Genomic DNA, 22,611 nt, shown 5'->3' on the forward strand with positions numbered 1-22,611 from the left:
GCTCTGATGACAGCTCAGAATGTTTAAATTTCCTCTTACTGGGACAAATAGAAGTATGAATCTTCACAGCAAGAAATAAAAACTCGGCAGAGGCTCTAACCCTTCCCTAATCTAAAACAAAATAAGTTTTGGCTTTCGATATATTTTTAGGCTGATCATACATGGCAGACAGGGCAAGATAAACAGAGCATGTGTCTCCCAGATCACACACAGTACCGTATATACTCGAGTATAAGTCGAGTTTTTCAGCACATTTTTTTGTGCTGAAAGTGCCCCCCTCGACTTATACTCGAGTCAAGCACTTTTCTGCAGCAAAAAATGCTAGGAACCCCAAATTTGGTGTGCAAACCCAGTGGAACTGGTACCACAAAATATCCAAAGATGAAGTTCCTAGCACTAAGTGGCCCCGAGATACGGGGCCCCAAAATCGGTTCGGAAAATGTCATTCTCTGCTGCAGAAAAGTGCTTGACATTTTCTGAACCGATTTTTGGAGCCCTGTATCTCGGGGCCACTTGGTGCTAGAAACCCCAGCTTTGGATATTTTATGGTGCTAGTTCCACTGGGTTTGCACACCAAATTGGGGTTCTTAGCACTAAGTGGCCCCAAGATACGGGGCCCCAAATTCGGTCAACTGTGTCCATCTGCAGCAATGTCATTTTGGGACCCTTTGGGTTCAGAGACCCCAAATTTTGGCTGAAGCTAGGGGGCATCTAGGAACCCTTAACTACCGAGTTTGAAGTTCGGGGGACCTATGGCTGCAAATGGGCACAGTGAGGCATGCAAATGGGCACAGGGAGGCTGCAAATGGGCATTGTTGACCCTCTTTTCCACTTTCAGTAGCTGTGCATTTCTCACCCTCGTCTTATACTCGGGTCGATACGTTTTTCCCATTTTTTTTTTTTTTTTTTTGTGGTAAATTAGGGCCTCGACTTATACTCGGAATGACTTATACTCAAGTATGTACGGTACTTCTACTGGAAGCTTGTGATTCTAAAATACATACAGTACATGTCTATAGGGAGAAGATCTCTTGACAGCAGCATCTTTCAGGTGGGGAGTGGTGATCAGCAAACGGCGAACTCTTCTCCAGGCAGGGAATGGAGATATATATATATAGATAGAGATTATATCTATTTCTTGGTGTCTGTAGGCAAAGTGACCTCAGTCTAACTGTACAATCTCCCTTTGCCTTCCACCAACAATTCTGTATCTCAAGAGCCTTGCTGATTGGGCTGTTTAAGAAGGCCTTCGTATTACATTGTTTTTGTATGTCTGAAAGCCAGATTGTAAAAAAAATCTAATGTATATGGCTAACTTTAAAAAAAAGTGTGCAATCTGTGTACAGTCGGAGGGCACCATAAGTGACTAGCCTCACTTAAGCGCTGACTGTTGTGTTCTCGTGGGGGTTGGTATTCCTGTTGGTACTCCTGTCAGAACACAATAGCACAGTGGGGGAGACCGCTGTACTAACTTTGCATAGTTAGTATGGTGACCTCTCAGTTTTTTTCATTCAGCTCGCTGGGTTAAATGAAAGAAAGCTTAACGTATGTACCAGGCTTTGGGGTCCTTTCACACGGACTTGTTCATTTGGTGAACTCCCCTTGCTCAGCGGGGCATCGATCCGCTGAGCAGGCAGATGACAGGTCCCTCTCCGCCCACTGTGCTGAGAGGGACCTGTCAGAGTCACAGCTGACATCCGTTGCCCCATATGGGTGAATGGAGTGTCCGTTCAGTTCCGCCTGAAAAACTGACAGGCAGACGTGATCCGAAAGCTCGTGTGAAAGGGGCCAAAGGCCAGGTTCACACTTGTACGACAAACGCTCCAACATTGGGAGCTCATGTCGCATGATGCGTGAAAATCAATCTTTCCCTATGAGAGAAGTCTTAACTGGTCTGACACAAGTTGGTCCGACTTTGAAAATGCTCCCTGCACTACTTTGTTCCGACTTTGATCCTACTTTAGCCCATTGAATATCATTGAAGTCAGATCAAAGTAAGATCCTTATCCTTACCATCTGACTTGTGACATCCGACATGGTGATTACAGCAGCAGTAAAAGGAATATATGTCTCACTGGGATTGTTTTGACTGGTCAAAGGACAAGTCGTGCTATCTCAAAGTCGGAGCAAAATCTTATCTTGTTCATTCAAGTAGGATGGAAGTAGGACCGATGTTGGAGCGATGTCGCAGGGCAAAGTAGGATAACACTCGTACAACAGTCGTGACGTACCAGTGTGTACCCGGCCTTAGGCCCGGGTTCACACTAGTACGACAAACGCTCTGATATTGGGAGCTCATGACGTATGAAAATCAATGTTTCCCTATGGGAGCCGTCTTAACTGGTCCGGCAGTCGACAAGTCTGACTGGTCCGACAAGTTGGTCCGACTTTGAAAATGCTCCCTGCACTACTTTGGTCCGACTTTGATCCTACTTCAGCCCATTGAATATCACTGAAGTCGGATCACTGTCTTAACTGACCCGACTTTGGCATGCGACTTGTGCTCTGAGGATCTTGAATAGGAACTCCACGCCAAATTTAAAAAAAAATAACCAGCATGGGTTCCCCCTCCAAGGGCATACCAGATCCTTTGGTCTGGTATGGATTTTCAGGGGAACCCCCACGCCGAAAAAACGGCCCCTCAGAATCCAGACCCTTATCCGAGCACGCAGCCCGGCAGGTCAGGAAAGTGGGTGGGGACAAGCGAGCGCCCCCCCCCCCGAACCGTACCAGGCCGCATGCCCTCAAGATGGGGGGTGGGTGCTTTGGGGCGCCCCCCACCCCAAAGCACCCTGTCCCCATGTTGATGAGGACCAGGGCCTCTTCCCGACAACCCTGGCTATTGGGGTTTGTGGGCAGGGGCTTATCGGAATCTGGAAGTCCCCTTTAACAAGGGGGCCCCCAGATTCTGGCCCCCCACCATATGTGAATGAGTATGGGGTACATTGTACCCCTACCCATTCACCTAAAAAAAAAAAAAAATGTCAAAAATAAAACACATTACATAGGTTTTTAAATTAATTTATTAAGACAGTGTTGTCATCTCTTCCGATCTCTTCATCCCTCTCCGGCTCTTCTGCCTCCTCCACTGACGTCTTCTGGCTCTGCTGGTTCTTCCCCCCTCTGCAGGTCTTCTCCGCTGATGTCTTCTAGCCCTCTCCAGTTCTTCTCCCTCTGTCTGCTGTCTTCTCCGCTATCTTCTAGCTCTTTTGCTGGGTCTTCACTGTCTTCTCCCTCCTGTTCTTCTGATGTTGACTCGACGCTCTCTCCCGATCTAATGCCGGGTGCGCGGTATGCCACTACTTATATTGGCCTGGGGCAGGGTCACCGGGCAGTCATGTATGCACTATTACCGCGAGTGTATGTATACACTATTACCGCACATTCAGTGAGCATCCGGCGGCTGGTGTATAAGACGACCCCCGCTTCATACCCGGCGTATAAGACGACCCCCCCCCCCATGTTAGGTCTGGAATCCGAAAAACACAGCGCACAGGTGCGAGAACATTTTAAATAGAAAAAGGGGCAGAATTTTTTCTCAGAGGGGGCGGGGCCTAAACGTGAACGTCCACGAGGACACACGGCAGGCTAAAAACAGATAAATACCACAGCTGTTACAGTCTCTCCTCGACTGATGAGGAAGAGACAAGCAGCCTGCAACACAGGGACACAGGAGCTGTGGGACACGTATGGGTTGCAAAACTGGAATTCCTAATACAGGAACGACACCTTTTTCCCAGCACTAGGCTCAACTTTATAGTGGCTTTAAAAGTCATGACTATTTTCAGCAATTAAGTGCAAATTTGTATAGTGCCTCTGTTTTTGTACTTAGGACTATGCCTGCCAAAACAGACCCTACAAAAACCAAAAAGATACTAAAGGTTTCACCCCCAGGTGTTAGGATCTCGAGTTGCATTTCCACGCTGTCATCCTCTCCTGAATTACCAGTTATGGCAAGCCAGGGTGAGCCATTGGAACAAATTGATGGTGCAGCTGCTTCTCACATCTCAGCCCCTGTATACATGACTGAAGATGCCCTTTCCTCCTCCCTGCAGGGTATGGAAGAAAGATTAGCGGCTTTAATTGCATCCTCCATTCAAATGGATAGGAAGCATGCTAGATCCCATTCCCCCACTTCAGAACCTTTTCAAGGGGAACAGTGGGCACAGGATGAGGTGTTACCCTCAGTCGATCAGCAGGAAAAGCAAACCGATGATTCCTCTGCGGAGGAAACAACGGTAGATGAACCTTTTTCAGTCTCTCAATCTGAGAAATTGCTGATACAAACTCTTACAGAGGTGGTTCGTTCTACTTTCATGCTACCCCTAACGGAGTCTCCTGAAAGCTCGGCTTCTTCCTTGGGTTCCTTAAAACCATCTCATCCTTTGCATGCGTTTCCTGCACATGCATTACTAGAACAGCTTATTTTTGCTGAATGGGATCACCCGGATAAGCATTTTTTCCCTCCTAAGAGATTTTAAATTCTCTATCCTCTGGAGGAGAAATTCTCCAAAAGATGGAAAGTACCAGCAATTGACGCTGCGATTTCCAATGTGAATAATAGCCTAACTTGTCCTGTAGACAATGCACAGATGCTTAAGGATCCAACAGCTAAAAAGTTGGAATCCCTGCTAAAGTCTGCCTTTTCCTTGGCATTTGCCGTTACTCAGCCTGCAGTCGCTGCAATAAGTGTCTGCCAATCCCTAAAGGACCAATTTAAACAGGCCCTTAGAGAGCTTCCTGCACAACAAGCTTGGGATTTGGCTGAACCTCCAAAAGCATTATGCTTTGCCATAGATGCCATTAAAGATTCTATTCACCAGGCGTCCCGCCTTACGCTTATGCTCGTGCATATGCGTAGAATCCTGTGGTTAAAAAATTGGTCAGCTGAAGCACCATGTAAAAACCTCCTAACTGGGTTCCCCTTTCATGTGGAACTTCTATTTGGAGAAGACTTTGATAAATATATCCAAACAATTTCTAGTGGGAAAAGTACTCTTTTGCCAGTCAAAAAAAGTATAAACGCCCTTCATTTAAACGGCTCTTTCCCCTGCGCCAGGGGCTTCCGCCTCTAGGCAGTGGCAACGGCTTCTGCTGTCAGACTCTAGACGAAAACCTCAGGGTCAAACCTAGGCTCAAAAGAAGTCCTGGGGTCGGAAACCTGCAAAGCAGAATCCTAAAGCCTCATCATGAAGAGGCAACCCCCCCTCACCAAATTGGGGGGAAGACTTCTGCAGTTTTCAGAAGTCTGGAAAGAGTACATTCATGACAGATGGGTCATCTCCACGGTAACGCTGGGGTACAAGCTGGAATTTCGGGACTTTCCACCGTCTTGCTTCCTGAGGTCCAGCGTTCCCAAAGATCCAGAGAAGAGACAATCCCTGTTTCAGGCACTAGACCGATTAAGATCTCAAAGGGTGATCATACAGATCCCCACAAAAGAGCAAGGTCTGGGGTTTTATTCAAATCTTTTCATGGTACCAAAACCAAATGGAGACGTCCGACCCATTCTAGATCTAAGAAATCTAAATCGGTTCCTAAAGATCCGCTCCTTTCGCATGGAGATGATCAGGTCAGTAGTTTCTATCCTTCAAGGAGGAGATCTTCTGGCATCAATCGACATTAGGGATGCATATCTGCATTTCCCTATATTTCCCACTCATCAAAAGTTTCTGCTGTTCGAGTTAGTACAGCAGCATTTCCAGTTTGTAGCCCTGCCCTTCGAGCTAGCCACAGCACCCCGGGTTTTCACCAAAGTGCTGGCTTCACCTCTAGCCAGGTTAAGGGCACAGAGCATAACAGTCGTAGCGTACCTAGACAATCTATTGCTAATAGATCAGTCAGTGGCTCATTTGGAGCAAAGGGTTCGCACTACAACCAACTATCTGAAAAGTTTGGGTTGCATTCTCAACCTAGAGAAATCTTCCTTAATACCGCAGTACTTGGGTCTGATCCTAGACACAGCCCAGGAAAGGATGTTCTTGCCTCCGGCAAAGATCAACTCCATAAGAGAGCTGGTGCAGATGGTCAGGTCAAATGGCGATCCCTCCATTCGCCTTTGCATGAGGTTGCTAGGAACCATGGTGGCTTCATTCGAAGCAGTTCCCTATGCCCAGTTTCATTCAAGACTGTTGCAAAACAGTATCCTGTCTGCTTGGAACAAAACAATTCAAGCTTTAGACTTGCCAATGCAGCTGTCCCCAAGAGTGTCCCAAAGCCTCACTTGGTGGTTACTAACCCAGAATCTGCTGAAAGGAAAATACTTCAGACCAGTCATCTGGAAAGTGGTAACAACGGATGCTAGCCTTTCAGGCTGGGGAGCAGTACTAGAAAAGACAACTGTCCAGGGACAGTGGTCAAGAACCGAAAGAACCCTGCCCTTCAATATTCTAGAGATTCGGACAGTACGTCTGGCTCTAAAGGCCTGGACTTTCAGGTTACGGGATTGTCCTGTCAGGATTCAATCCGACAATGCCACAGCTGTGGCCTATATCAATCACCAGGGGGGCACCAAAAGTCTCTCAGCGCAGAGAGAGGTGAACCATATTCTAACTTGGACAGAAAGGAATGTTCCGTGCCTTTTGGCAGTCTTCATTCCGGGAGTAGAGAATTGGCAGGCAGACTACTTAAGTCACCAGCAGTTATTCCCAGGGAAATGGTCTCTTCACCCTGACATATTTCAGGCTCTTTGCTAAAGATGGGGGACTCCGGACTTAGATCTTCTAGCGTCCAGGTTCAACATGAAGTTAGTCAATTTTGTGGCCAGAACAAGGGATCCATTCGCATGTGGAACGGATGTGTTGGTGACCCGAAGGGATGAGTTCTCACTGATCTATTCATTCCCCCCTGTTCAGTTGCTGCCACGACTTCTTTGCAGGATCAGGCTGGAAAGAAAGCCAGTAATTCTGGTGGCACCAGCATGGCCCAGAAGCTCATGGTATGCAGAAATCATAAAGATGGCAGTGGCGGGCCCATGGTCCCTCCCACTATGGCCAGATCTGCTCTCTCAGGCACCGATATTCCATCCTTCCTTCCTTACGGTCTCTAACGGCTTGGCTATTGAAACCCACATTCTGAAGAAACGTGGGCTTTCCGGGTCAGTTCTCTCTACCCTGATTAATGCAAGGAAGCCAACTTCCAGAACTATATATTATAGAGTCTGGAGGGCTTATGTTTCCTGGTGTGAATCCAAGGGTTGGCACCGTCAGAGATATATCATAGGCAGAATTCTTGCCTTTCAACAATTAGGGGTAGAAATGAAATTGGCCTTGAGTACTATTAAAGGCCAAGTCTCAGGTTTATCAGTCTTTTTTTTAAAAGACCACTTGCTACTCATTCTTTAGTCTGGGGTTTTATACAAGGGGTAACGCGGCTTAATCTGCCCGTCAAACCTCACTTGAACCCTTGGGTCCTAAACTTAGTTTTGTCTGTGTTACAAAAACAGCCATTTGAACCGATACAACATATTCCCTTATGCCGCGTACACACGGTCGGACTTTTCGGCTACAAAAGTCCGACGGACAATCCGATCGTGTGTGGGCTTCCCCGGACTTTCAGCGGACTTTTCCAGCCACAAATCTGACGGACTTTAGATTTGGAACATGCTTCAAATCTTTAGGTTGTAACTCCGCCGGACCCAGAAATCCGCTCGTCTGTATGCTAGTCCGACGGACAAAAACCGACACTAGGGCAGCTATTGGCTACTGGCTATCAACTTCCTTATTGTAGTCCGGTGTGCGTCATCACGTACGAATCCGTCGGACTTTTGTGTGATCGTGTGTAGGCAAGTCCGGTCGTTAGAAAGTCTGTTGAAAGTCCGCCGAAAATCTGTCGGACGGGCTGTCGGACTTTTGTAGTCGAAAAGTCCGACCGCGTGTACACGGCATTAGTCCTTTTGACAAGGAAGTTGGTATTTTTGGTTGCTATATCCTTAGCAAGGAGGGTTTCGGAATTGGCTGCTCTTTCTTGTAAATAGCCATATTTGATTTTTCATGAATACAGAGTGGTGTTAAAGCGGTTGTATACCCGCTGAAAATTTTTTTTTTTTTTCTTTACCCCTGTAAAGCAAAAGGCATAATGAGCTAGTATGCACCGCATACTAGCTCATTATGAAATACTTACCTTAAAACGAGGCGTCGGTATCTTACCTGGTCCACGCCGAGGTAGCTGACATGCTGCCTCGTCGTGTCTTCCGGGTATAGCGGTTCCAGCGCTGTGAGTGGCTGGAGCCGCGATGTCATCACTCCCGCGCGTGCGCGCAGGAGATTTCTTTCCCGGCAAGGTCCGGCAGTTGCCGGGCCTTCAGCCGAGAATCCCCTGTGCGCATGCGCCGCTGCAGTCAGCGGCTCATAGCAAGGGGAATATCTCCTAAACCGTACAGATTTAGGAGATATTTTTTTTACCTACAGGTAAGCCTTATTATAGGCTTACCTGTAGGTAAAAGTTAAAAAAAAGACTATACAACTGCTTTAAGCCCTCGTCCAGGCTTTGTGCCAAAAGTGGTCTCAGGTTTTCACCTGAACCAGGATATTGTCCTGCCATCGTTTTTTCCAAAACCATGTCCCAGGGAAGAAAGGTCATTACATTGTCTTGATGTGGTGAGAGCAGTGAAAATCTTTTTAAAGGCAACTGCTCAGATTTGTAAGACTGATATCTTATTTATTCCGCCAGAGGGTCCTAAAAAAGGACAGGCAGCATCAAAATCCACTGTTGCTAAGTGGATTCGACAAGTTATAATTCAAACTTATGATTTAAGGGGTAAGATTCCCCCTTTTGAAGTTAAGGCGCACTCTAGCAGGTCAGTTAATGCTTTTTGGGCAGTGCGTCACCAGGCCTCCATGGCTCAGATCTGTAAGGCTGCAACTTGGTCTTCAGTGCATACATTCACAAAATTTTATCAGGTGAATGTAAGGAGGTATGAGGATTTCGCCTTCGGCGCAGTGTGCTGTAGGCAGTATAGATCCTCAAGTCTGGAGGTACCCTGCGGGTTGTGTCTCCCTCCCCTCAAGTAGCATTGCTATGGGACGTCCCATTAAGTAATTCCTTAAAGTGGAGTTCCACCCCAAAAAAAAAAAAAAAAAAAATTAGTAATGTGCTTAAAAAAAATGTCAAAAAAACATTTGGAGAAAATTTTTTTTTTTTTTTTTACTCACCTCTAAATGCCTATTGCTAGGGGGTCCCTCGTAGTCTGCCTCCTTCGGTGCCTGGGCTCCTGACGTCACTTCCCTCGGTGCAGGAAGGGAGATCGCCTCTCCACCCTCCCTCTTGTCAATCATCTGGGACACGTGACCGGTCCCAGATGATTGCGGGGCCAGTGACAGCGTGTGGCGTAGCTCACGCATGCGCAGTGAGTGCCTGGCTGTGAAGCCACAGCTGTGCACCCACAGTTAAAATGCTGGCGCCGCCAAGCGGAGGGGGGGGACTAGCGGGGCTTCGATCCCCCGCATCGCTGGACAGGTGAGTGTCCGATTAAAAGTCAGCAGCTGCTGTATTTGTAGCTGCTGACTTTTATTTTATTTTTTTAAATGGGAACCCTGCTTTAAGGCTCTGTATCCCATGATGTACGATAAAGAAAATAGGATTTTTATAACAGCTTACCTGTAAAAAATCCTTTTCTTGGAGTACATCATGGGACACAGAATTCCCTCCTCCCTTTTTTAGGATTTAAGTATATTGCTTTGCTACAAATCTTATGTGCTCCTGGAAGGAGGAGGGGTTATATAGGGAGTAAACTTCCTTGATTGGGTATACCAGTGTCAACACCTAAAGGTGGCCCATAACCCATTAAGTAATACTTAAGGCTCTGTGTCCCATAATGTACTCCAAGAAAAGGATTTTACAGGTAAGCTGTTATAAAAATTCTATTTTAGTACAAGTAGTAGTTTGTAAAAAATCCCAACATTCCTCTGTTATTACCGTGTCACAGATTGTTTCTGTTTTGTAGTTGTATTTTTTACTCAGTATATACTGTTGTATTCATTCTTTCAATAAAAAAAAAAAAAAAAAAAAAAAAAAAGGTCAAATCGATTCAAAATGTAAGCAAATCGATTTTTTTAGATTTTTCTTTTTTCAGTGCGCCGGTCCCGAGGCGTTGCGGGCACGAGTTTTTAGGCGAGGCCGCGGCTACGGCTGGACGCCACGGACTAGGCCGAAGCCGCGGCCTCGCTTAAAAACTCATGCCCGCAGCGCCTCCGGACTGGCGCTGACACCGCGCCGGGCCTGAAGAGCTGCGGGCAAGGAGTTTTTAGGTGAGGCCACGGCTTCGGCCTAGTCCGCGAGGCCGGACGCCACGGACTAGGCCGAAGCTGCGGCCTTGCCTAAAAGCTCATGCCCGCAGCGCCTCAGGACCGGCGCGGTTTCCAAAGGAAAAAAAAAAAATCGATTCGAATCGTGAATCGAATTTTTTTTTTTTTAAGGGAATCGAAGATTTTTTTTCTAAGAAAATCTCCCAGCCCTACTTTCGACAGACGATTACGCCAGTCCGTTCAACCAAATCCTAAGGGACAAACACGAAAACTTTGCTCGGACGACAGCCCATCCTATGACAATCGTGTAATCAGTACAGTATGTGTCCGCTAAAAGTCGATAGACAAACACCACGCATGATCGGAAACACGAAAATAACCCGGAAGGAGATGGGTGACCGTAAACAATGTTTGTACTGCGAAAATACTCCTATATAGGAACAGAAACTCGCCTGTAGTCGATCATAATATTCGTCAAGAATCAATCAGATGATAATATTGTAGTTAATTATTTATCAGGATATTCCTTGAAAATAGGAATAATATTATTAATAATAAAGCTTGCAGAATATTTTAGGGTCACACGTATTTGATATAATTTCTGATACGTAGCTACGCACACCGGAAGGTTTTTCCGGAATCGTAGGTCAAAAATCGTAACTAAATAGAGCACATTTTGCACTGTTGTATTCGATATTATTTCTATGCAACAAAAGTCAGACGATCTGACGTACGATAATCGGATTGTGTGTACGGGGCATAAGGCGTAATGTACACGGGACATTTTTTTAACCTCTCCTGAACGAGTTAACTTGACAGATAGTAACCCACGTTTAAAACGTCCGTTTTGCCGCGTTTACATGCTGCGTTTAGTGGCGTTTAGCCGCGTTTAGAAGCGTTTCTAATTTTTTTTTTTAAATGGCGAAAAAGGCCTATAAACAAAACGCGGGTTGTCGCATTTAGATGCATTTGGCGCCTGAAACGTCGGAAACTTCAGCATCTGAACCCATTTTTTCGCTTTCGAAGAAACGGCAATAAACAAGACTGTGTACATGGTCACATAGGATAACATTGAATGAGTTCAGGGCAGTTGAAAAAAGCGTCCAACTGCCTCTGAACATGCGTTTAGCATCGTCCCCCCTGTACATGGGGCCTTAAAGAGGAAGTAAACCCTCTCTAAAAAAAAAAAAACACACCCTGCAGGACAAAGGCATAATGAACTAGTATGCATAGCATAGTAGCTCATTATGAATTACTTACCTGAGATCGAAGCCCCCGAAGCGACCCTCGTTCAACCCCTCCGTCACCGCCATGATACCCGGAGTGACTTCCGGGTATCGCTGCTTTGACTGGCCGGAGCAACAATGATGTCACTCCGGCGCATGCGCCGCCAGTGACGGCATGATCACCTTCACTAGCTCAGTGCGCCTGCGCCGTGCCCGTTTTTAGGAAAATGTCTCCTTAACCGTGTAGGTTAAGGAGATATTTCTTGCACCTACAGGTAAGCCTTAATCTAGGCTTACCTGTAGGTTAAAGTGGTCTGTAAAGGTTTACAACCACTTTAAGCATACACTATATACTTTAGGTGGTGCCCAAATCTGTTTTATCACTTGGAAATATCCTGTACAGTATGATTGCTTTTATTCTAGCCCTGCAGTTTCTGACTTATGCTGTGTAACTGATTCTAGCATTGCTTGAGAAAAAGAGGTTGTAGAGGGGAGAAAGTAAGAATGCCGGATTGATTGCAGATATTATCTAGAACAATAATTAGTTGGTGGCCAATCACAAATCATTCTATTCTCAGTGAGAAAAGGAGGGCAGATTTTTTTTTTTTATTATTTATTTATTTATTTGCTACAAATCAATTGCAGTCAAAATCATTTACTAGGTAATGAATCACTTGGAACATCTGATCACAGGATGATTGACTTCATGAAGCATTTGGAGCAAGCTACAGAATGACCAGCTTCAGTATCACAAAATCTCATGACTGATAGACCAGTGATCTGTAGCTACCCAGAGAAGCATTGTAGCCAATTGTATAGCAGCAACTCTGTATACTGCTACAAATCACCAGAGAAAATGGACACTTGTAGCTGCTACAACGTTTCTAGTGTGACATACCCACCCTAACAATTGCAGCTAAGGCAGAAGGTCATGGCTGCATCAGATAAACTTTTCCAAGCCCACACAAGTCATAGGAAGATAGGTGAAAAGACTCTCTAGCAGTGGTTCTCAACCTTTCTAGTGCCGTGACCCCTTGATAACATTTCCCAAGTTGTGGGGACCCCTAACAGTAAAATTATTTTCGTAGCGTGGGTTGTCAGTACCCAAGGCAAGACAACGAATTTGTGACCCTAACCCACGGACATTTAGCGCTTCCTGAGTCCTTTCCACTTGTACAGTATTAAAACCCCTTATGGTACAATTTAAGGATGTACCACTCTTTCTGTGTTCTCCTTTCTTTCCTTTTTATCTCTCTCTATCCTAATTTCTTGTTTTTTTTTCCCCCCATTCCTCTCTCTAGCTGTCTTTTTCTTATTCTTTCTCTCCCTTTTTCTTTGTTCCTCGCCCTCTTTTCCTTTCCTTTTCATGTATTCTCTATTTTTATTCCTTCTCTTACACCTTGGGAGGTGATGGGAATTGGGATGAGTGGCAGTGCTGGCGGGGAGTTCTGATCAGCCAACTTAGGTGCTCTTGATCAAGGTCATCTGCTGATCTGAGAACTGTAGTGGGGACTTTTAATGGCAACTCTAATCACAGGTAGTGTGACTCACTGTGTCTCCAGCTCTGTGGTGTCTCGCAGCAGTGACACCTATGCAGAAATCAGGAGATAGGGTCTCCTCCAGCCCCTCCCACTTCACATTTCTCACCTTTCAGCTGACCTCCTGTCTCTGCTCCCCAAGGCATGCCATGAACTGAATTAATGGCTGGTAAAAAGGCTGAGTGGGCGGCCGGCCGCGGGCTCCAGGAACGGCCCAGCTGGGCTTCCACAGGCTCCATGGCAAGGCTGCTGGGTGGCTGCGAAACGGCTGGGAGAGTGGTGCAGGCTTCAGGAACAGCCCAGGATTTGGTGACCCCTGGCAAATTGTCATTTGACCCCCAGGTTGAGAACCACTGATCTATAGAGTCCATTGCTGACTTATTTGTGAAGGTACTATCTGCATTGCTATTATTGTTCTCCCTCTTTTACTGGCCGGTGAGTGCACTGAACATGCACATGCTTGTCCTGGGTCAATGACTCACTAAGCGGTTCTTCCATGCAAGGGTTGGTAAAATGTAACAGCAGATGAATTACTCTGACCCTTACATTGGAAATTGTGTGATCCTATGGAAAGCCCCAGTATACTTATTTTTGCCTTGTGTATTTTTGTTCTAGGGTAAAGTGCGTTACAGAAAAGAGCCAAAATGGTTTTAGCCGACCTTGGACGGAAGATCACATCGGCGCTACGCTCTTTGAGCAATGCCACAATCATTAATGAGGAGGTAAGATTTTCCTAAAATAATATTTGTCCTCTAGAGTTTTGGTATTTTTCTTCATTGCCAGAAAACCCCAGTAACCAGGCACAGTAGTTGGTGTACCCAGCAGGTTTTAGCCTTTTATTAATGCAGCAAATTAAAGTACGTACATTCAATTTAATAAGTGGGAAAGTGCTACAGTCGCAAAATTCCGTGAAGGTTAGCAGGATGAGATCAAGACATCTGTGCTCGGACTCGCGTAGTACTAGATGTCCAAATATTCAATAGAAAAGTAAAAAATCCGGCACCAGGGCATCTTGAAATAAAAACTGTTACTTTATTTATCAATCGAAACATAAAAGGGAATCAATTCCTGTTCTTGGAATTGATTTGTTTTTTGTTTTGATGGATGAAATAAAGTAAATCAATTCCTGTAACAGGAATGGTTCCTTTTTATATTTAAATGGTTGAAATAAAGTAAAAGTGTATATTTCAAGCTGCACTGGTGCTGGATTTTTTACTCTTCTAATACATTAAATGAAGTAATTGTCTTCTGTGTCTGCGTTTGTTTGCCCATCCTTACTAACATTTCCTGTTGGATGGTCTTATACCACCATTAAGAGTGTGAATTCTTTAGTGCAGGAGCTCATAGCAACCAATCAGAACCTATCATGTATGGTTTTGGCTTCAGCTGAGTGAGCTCTGATTGGTTACACTGAAAATATAAAAGAATTGAGGAAGAGAATAAGGTAAAAAAAAAAAGTAACCAGTTAGGTTTTGTCTTTTATTCCACGGTAAGCTGCGGCAACAAGGAATTTGACTGTTTAGTGGGGTAAATACCCCGATTATTATCACTGGTTTATTTGCTCACTGGATTAAAGGATAGGTTCACTTTACCAAATAAATAATAAATGCACTTTTCCATTTTTTTTTTACCTGCAAAAAAAAAAAAAAATGTATTTTTTTATTTTTTGTAGGAGCCTGGAATGTATTGCATCCATGATCAGAAGATAGCTAGTGCAGTGCAGTGCTCCTGCAGACTGTCAGTGTAAGCTGTCTGCTCATTTGGGCAGGCAATTATACAATGACAGGAAGAATCATTTAACTGGGGGGTGGTGATCAGAGAGCAGCGGGAACATGTTACATGTTCCCAAAGGTGAACTTATCCTTTAACAAAATGCTTTTGTACATTTGTATCTTCTGTATCTTCTAAACTGTTTTGATAGATATTCTTGTCAAAACTGATTAACTACTCATATATAAGTGCATAAATGGAACAGTTCTTGTTCAGAATATGGTTCTAAGACCCTGAACATTTTGAAGCGAACCAGACTAGCCTAAAGTTATTCCAAGCTTGACAACAGTGCTGAAGTGCAGGCCCTTTGGTTCCATCAAGTTCCTATGTAAGTTGCAGGATGGATGCCTTTATCCCTGTAGGGTCCCATGGGTCCTGGGCCCAGACTATACAAATGGGGACTTGACTTCTGCTCAAGTGGAGGTTAAGTTCTGTCCCTTCCAACCACTGAACCCAAATCATGTTGTTTAAAGCCGTTGTAAACCGCTAGTTGTTTGTTTAGGGGGTTTTTTTCGGACCTGCAAGGTAAAGGCATAACGTGCTAGTATGCATCGCATACTAGCACATTATGTGAAACTTACCTGAAAACCAAGCTGGAGGCAGAATCCATCTTCACCCATTTTCCTTCCGGGTCCATGGACTCCAGCTGCGTGATGGGTGGCCGTTCCTTCAGAACGCATGCCTCGATGACCTGATTGGCTGCATATATAGTAAGTAGCTCCTAAACAATGTATGTTTAGGAGATATTTACAGTACCTATAGGTAAGCCATTTTATAGGCTCACCTATAGGTACAAACTATGCATGGGAGTTTACTTCCTCTTTAACTGTCAAATGCCAGGGCATAGTCTTACTGTTGAAGTTTTGCCATTGGATAAAAAAGGTATGGCCCTAATTTTTACTTGAGCAGCGAATGAAGCCCAATGCACAACCTTGGCCAGAGATTGAAAGGGCTCCAAAAGGGACATGTGGCCTAAGTTGAAGACTATCACAGGTGTAGTGTCCTCACTTCACCTTGGAAATGTTTTAGGCAGTTCAAATTCACCTTAAAGTGGTTGTAAACCCCTACATATACCCAGTGAAGGCACTATCCTCATGTGATACACAGAAATGAAACAAATCCTCCTATGTATGTTGTACCTGTCTATCTGCAGCCCTCTGTTTTCTTCATCCGTTCAAAGTGCTGAATTTATAAGCTTGTCTGAGAGTTCAGGAAAAAGGTGGCGGAGAGTTGAAGTTACACTCTGCAGAGCTCAATGAGGAGAGCTCTGAGAGCTGATTGGAAGGAAGAGACACGTCCCCATTCACACAGGAACAGAGCTGAGGCTGTCAATCTGCTGGAGGTCCCTCTCGTCACCATTTTTCTCTTGGTGCCAGGAAAATTTGTCAGAAGTGACTCATGCTGATAGCAGAGGAACAAAGCAGTGGACAGAAATGACACTTAGTGCTCTTAATTGGGACTATACACTACACTATAGAGGGATATACTTTGTTCATATTTTGTGTCTGAGGTTTGCAACCATTAATCCTCCTCTCCCAATATTCCTCTGAAAGAGGTATTATATGACTTGCATAGAGTGTGAGTCGATCAGCTATTTGCAGCCTTGTTCCAGTAGGCAATGTGAGCTGGCATTTATAAGGACCATTTTTGTCTGTTTTCTTTGCAGGTGCTCAGTGCTATGCTGAAAGAAGTATGTACAGCCCTACTAGAAGCAGATGTCAACATTAAGCTTGTAAAGCAACTAAGAGAAAATGTCAAGTAAGTGTGTTCTTAACACAGACAAGGAACTTTGTTCTGCTTTATACCAAACATACTGTGCAAGATGAGTGTCATGGAAGCCATCTTATTATAATATTATTGTACTGTGAAGATTTTATACGAACAAAATCGTTATATAAAACTGATTCTAAACAAATCTTCACCCAAAACATTTATTTAATTTCTAATCTAGACTGGAAAAGAATTGCTGTCTATATCCCAATTGGGAAGGGTTTTCCTCATTTCCAGTGTGGTAGACCACAATCTATGGGACAGGATGTGAAAAGATGCAGACAAAAAGAAAACCTAATAACATTTCTAAGTCTTTCCCTGTCTAATAAAACTGTTCATATTGCTTTTCCTGTCACTGTTGGCAAGATTTCTGCTTAGATCCTTTGTCTGTGATCACTATCGCCCCAAAAGGAAGTGAGAAAAATCCTCTCTATTGGAATAAAAGATAGCAGAAATTGCCCAAAAAACAATATACCTTCCCCTTTGATATCATGCAATAAAGGGAGCATATATTAAAGCAAAACCATGTGTGTGTGTTTTTTTTTTTTTTTTTTTTTTTCTGCAGGTCTGCAATTGATCTGGAAGAAATGGCATCTGGTCTCAATAAGAGAAAAATGATTCAGCATGCTGTCTTCAAGGAGCTGGTCAAGGTATGTTGGTGTTTTTGCTTTAAAGTTGAACTTCAGCCTTGCTGTCATTCTTACACAGCTGTACAGGCTCCTAATTCCTCCATTGTCCCTGCACACTGTGAGCTTTACAAGTGTGCATTTCAAGCTGTAGCATCTCAGACAAAGCCCGTCTCATTTCCAGGCTAAAGGACATCCAGCATCCTAGCTTTTCCCTCCATATATGATTGGTCCTTGCTTCACCCCTTTTATTAATTTTAATTTCAGTTCTTTTGATCCTGGAAGCTCTGGGTCATATGTGGGCTTAACCTAGGGCAGTCTGCTGTTTTCAGGAAGCCAAAAATTGAATTGGCATGTTGATAAAGGAGAGTGGAGGAACCAGGTAAGTACAAATCTAAGCAGATAAAACTTCAGATTTAAAGTAAACCTGTAATGAGAGAATTTGAAGGGTTGCCATTTCTGACCACCTCCCTAGACTGCTAGTAATGCTCTTGTACTAACCCACCCACTTTATCATGGACCAAGAACAAGTATGCAGATCAGAATATGTCCTCACCTCTATACTTATACTCAGTGATTCAAATTTTTTCACTGCTTTAGATCTGCTGACCATTTATGCTGATGTTGTTTTACTAAACTAAAATGTACATTGAAATGATGATATGCTTATGGCCAATTTTCTGTCTCCTGCAGCTGGTGGATCCAGGAGTAAAGGCATGGACACCTACTAAAGGAAAGCCAAATGTCATAATGTTTGTAGGGTTACAAGGAAGTGGGAAAACAACCACCTGTTCAAAGGTAATGTAGAATGTACTGCTTTGGCCCTCCTGGCTTAAGTGCAGCTAATCATTCCTACTGATATCTGCACTGTGTAATGTGGACATGTTTTATATTAGACTAACACAGACAAACACATTGCCTTTATTTTGTTACAGCTGGCCTACTATTATCAGAGGAAAGGATGGAAAACATGTTTAATTTGTGCTGACACATTTAGAGCTGGTAAGTGTCTGTAAAGAAGATTATATACCACATCAATCCTTCTCACTGGTGAAGAAGATTAGAATGGGCTTGTAATTGTATTGTAATATATACAGCTTAAGCCAGAACATTTTATTTATTTATTTTCCCGTTTTGGATAGCATAGCAAAATGTTTAAAACCCCCTATACTTCCAGTCCTACAAATATAGCAGAAAATATAGGGGAAATCTTCTTTTAAAAGGGTGTCCTTATTGGAAGAGTTATCCTTACCTCTTTTAGTGACAACTGCAGAATGTTAGATTCACCATCGCTCTTCCCAGTAGGGACACAGAAGTAATAACCCGACAGGGGTTTTACCACTTCCTCTGTTTCCATAGGGGCCCATTTACCTGATCGTGTTGCGGTAGTGTGCAACAACGGCCATTAATTTTGAATGCATATGGGTTGCAACATGCTGCAACTTACCATAGTGCATTACAGTGTGTTGTGATTCACATTTTGTGACATGTATGGTTTTCAAGAAATATAATGTTGCTGATATGTTTGCTTAAAGGGAAGGAAGAGAGAAGGAAAAGGGAATTTATTATTAAAATATTGTAGATTTTCTTTTTCTTTTTTTGTTCTTGTTGTTTAATATCTGTCCTGTCTGTAATTTGTTATATTAAAACATTCAAGAATAAAATCTGATTAAAAAAAAAAGTAATGCATGTTAAAGCACCAACAAAATGTAACTGGGCTCTAACACTTGCAAAAATGTTGGCTTTGGATAGGTTCACAATAGCCTGCAACTGGCTACTATCCATGTCCGCTCTGGCTAGGAGTGGTCCAGTGCTCGTCTTGGAACATCACAATGCTTACTTGTTTTTTTAACTTTATTAACTATTACATAGTGACACTTCATTCATGTCTTTGCACAGCTAGGCGGTGTGTTGCGCTGCTGTGCGGTAACATATGGTGCCATCCAGTGTGCTGTGAAAAATTGCAGACCTGCTGTTTTTCCCCATACTGCAGTCCACCAGTATTGGAATGTGCATGGGGCACATGGAAAACTATTTTCCATGTGTCCCAGTGGGTGACCTGTGTTTATCCAGTGCAGAAAACCGCAGCTCCCTGAAGATAGTGTTAACATTAAATAGACATAATAAGTCTTCTATATGTTCATTAACATTTGTAGCTACATTATTTAAGGGCCAGTTCACACCAGAACGTGGTGATGAAAAACTGCATTCCGTGCGCATTTTCTGCACTGCGTTCAGAGCGCACTGCAACGGGTGTCAATATTAAGTTAATGGTACCTCCAGCGTAGTTCACAAACAGATCAATATGGCCCTCTAATGGATCGCATGGTACAGTGTGTTGCAATTTTAAACGCCATTCAAAATGAATGGGCTGAAATCACACTGTACAGAACTGCATGTGAATCGTACAGGAATGCACAGCTTCTTCATGTGTGATTCTTGGTGTGAACCAGCCCTAATACACAGCTCTGTTGGTAAACCTAACCTGTACATTGTTGTGCATTTACAGGAGCCTTCGATCAATTGAAACAGAATGCTACAAAAGCCAGAATACCATTCTATGGCAGGTATGGTGTTTCCTATATGCTTTGCATCATTCAGTAGTAAAATCTGTAAAACATCTTTTAGGACTGTAGTGAACAGTGCAAATTGGGAATATATTACACCTAACTTCCAGTGTAGTAGTTAATTGTTGAAAAAACACTAGTTGGCCAATGGAGAGCAGGGGCGATTCTTGGCTGTGCAGTCACAATCTCCAGATATCCTGTGTAACAAAGCTCAGCTCATAGGGCACAGCCTATACTTCAGAAATATGTATAAACTTGTAGTCACATGTTCAATGTAACAGCTTTCCTGAGTTCCCCTAGTAATACTAGTTCAGTTTTAATTATAAGTTGAAGACCTGATGATTGATGGAACTTTATGCCAATTTACACAAATGCACAGTGCTGCTTCCTGCATATCAGCCTTCATCCACACTACCTTAGTTCTGACTCACCAGCTTTTGCCCACCTTATGGCAATGCTTGGTCATAAGGCTCAATAATTATAGCCCTATGACCAAGCGTCATAGCGTTTGCTGCTGTAAGGTGCTTATTTGACTAAAGACTTCTAGTAATCTACTCCAATTCATGGAATCTTATTTTGGTGTTGATACCAGCCTTACTTTCAGAAGCCAGGTATGATATGTCTTTGGTCATTTTCTAGCCAGATAATCTGTGGCAGGTTAATCAGATACATGTTACAACCAGTGATTTTGCAGGTAGTCAAGTTGAAAACCAAGTTCCAGAAAGACTAATGCCGCGTACACACGAGTGGACTTTACGGCAGACTTTGCCCGGCGGACGGGATTTCGTCTGACAATTCAACCGTGTGTGGGCTCCAGCGGACTTTTTCTCAAAAGTTGGACGGACTTAGATTTGAAACATGTTTCAAATCTATCCGACGGACTCGAGTCCGGTCGAAAAGTCAGCTCGTGTGTATGCTAGTTCGACGGACAAAAAGCCACGCTAGGGCAGCTATTGGCTACTGTCATCACGTACGAATTCGACAGACTTTGGTTGATTGTGTGTAGGCAAGTCCGTTCATTCAGAAAGTCCTTCGAAAAGTCCGCCGGGCAAAGTCTGCCGTAAAGTCCGCTCGTGTGTACGCGGCATAAGAGTAGATACAGGCCTCATTCACATGGTGGGCCGTGGTACAGCAAGTATGATGACTTCCTGGCCACAGCAGATCACCCACACCTATGATTCCCCCCCCCCCTGCAGATTTACGGCGATATTTGCCACACCTGGCTCCTAATCGGATGCTTGAATGAGGCCTAAAAGATATGCTATTCAAAGAGTGCTTTGGGAATTCGTAGTGTAAAGACTCACAACTTGAGTTTGACTATATTTTTCTAAAAAGATGAGTGCATAGATATAAGACCATCAAGGATAAGCTGCTCTATTGATTTTTCCATACTTGTGGTGAGTGTTCAAACAATGATTGGTGTTTTTATATATATGTTATGGCTTGTAGAATTTAGGAAAGTTCTCCATGGCTTAGATACGTGAATGTAGTTGAAGGGACCCTATCACAAACTTCTTACTTACTTGCAATGTTTTCCTTTCCATAAATGAATTTCTATTAAGACCCCTTTCACACTGAGGCGTTTTTCAGGCGCTACAGCGCTAAAAATAGCGCCTAAAAAAAGCCTCAGCTGCAAACCCATTGTGGAAGCCCGAGTGCTTTCATACTGGGGTGCTGCGCTGGCAGGGCGTCACAAAAAGTCCTGCCAGCAGCTTCTTTGCAGCGGTGAATACTCCACTCCTCCACCGCTCCTGCCCATTGAAAACAATGGGGCAGCGCTGCTATACCGCCGGCAATTCGCCGACGCAGCTGCGTTTTGTGGGCGGCTTTAACCCCTTCGGCCGCTAGCAGGGGTTAAAACCGTCCCGCTACCGGCCGAATAGCGCTGCTAAAACGACGGTAAAGCGATGGTAAGAATAGCCTCGATTTAATGCCGACGCCCGGGCGGCTCAGTGTGAAAGGGGTCTAACTGTTCATGTGTACTCGCCACAAAATGTAGCTACTCCCAGGAAGAGTCAATTCCCTAGTACAACCCTCCCCCTCCATGCACATCATAACCCTCTCTTTTTCTGGGAGTATCTAACTATTATCTGTGTTAGCCCTGCTCCTCTGCCCTTCACTTCCTTTTTTTTTTTTTTTTTTTTTTTTTTTTTGTACAAAGGTGCTTTATTGTCAAAACGAGCAAGACAAAGCATACAGATTGACTAAGACAATACAAAATGCTTGGGTTTCATACAGGAAGCAGGGAAAGAACACAACCGTAGTTTGTCAGTGCAGTTAATTACATACTAGATGTTAATCGTAAACAGCAGCAGGTTTAAAAGGAGGCCCTTCACTTCCTTACCACCCTCCCTGCTGGGGTAGTAGTGAAGAGGAATACTATTGCATCACATCCAAGATGGCAGCGCTAGCAGCAGTAATCTTGGGGCTTTTAGATGTCTACACAAGGGAGGCTTTACAGGTTAATAACATGCATAAAATACAATAAAAGTACATATAATTCTACGGGATACTTCTTTTTTGTTGAAATTAATTGTTTGACAACCGAGTCTGTGAGTGCAGCTGGCCAGCTATTCCAGTTCTAAAATAACCAGAGAACACATACCACTAGGAATAAAAAATACTTAATAAATAAATAAATTTTAGCTGACCAATGTAATTCTCTTTGGCAGATTGGCTTTTCCTGACTCCTAAGATTTGTCAATTCCTGATTATTTGTTGCCCATTTGTAAATACATAATTTCTCTTAAAGCCCTAGTAAACCGCTGAAAAAAAAAAAAAACAAGACAATAGCATAATGTGCTAGTATGCATCACATACTAGCATATTATGAAATACCTTAGAAAGAAGACTAGCACATTATGAAATAC

At 43.7% G+C, this 22,611-nt stretch overlaps 1 protein-coding gene across 1 annotated transcript in view; it reads left to right on the forward strand.

Annotated features, from left to right (window-relative positions):
• SRP54 (signal recognition particle 54) overlaps positions 1–22,611 on the forward strand; it is a 39,993-nt gene that overhangs the window by 2,691 nt on the left and 14,691 nt on the right. Inside the window, exons 2-7 of the mRNA XM_073610650.1 lie at positions 13,624–13,730; positions 16,445–16,536; positions 17,114–17,198; positions 17,868–17,972; positions 18,110–18,176; positions 19,684–19,741. Coding sequence (XP_073466751.1) covers positions 13,653–13,730; positions 16,445–16,536; positions 17,114–17,198; positions 17,868–17,972; positions 18,110–18,176; positions 19,684–19,741 — 485 coding nt within the window. The 5' untranslated portion in view covers positions 13,624–13,652. The remainder of the gene's footprint in view (positions 1–13,623; positions 13,731–16,444; positions 16,537–17,113; positions 17,199–17,867; positions 17,973–18,109; positions 18,177–19,683; positions 19,742–22,611) is intronic.

The sequence above is a fragment of the Aquarana catesbeiana genome, linkage group LG13, assembly GCF_042186555.1.
Source record: "Aquarana catesbeiana isolate 2022-GZ linkage group LG13, ASM4218655v1, whole genome shotgun sequence".
Classification (NCBI taxonomy): Eukaryota; Metazoa; Chordata; class Amphibia; order Anura; family Ranidae; genus Aquarana; species Aquarana catesbeiana.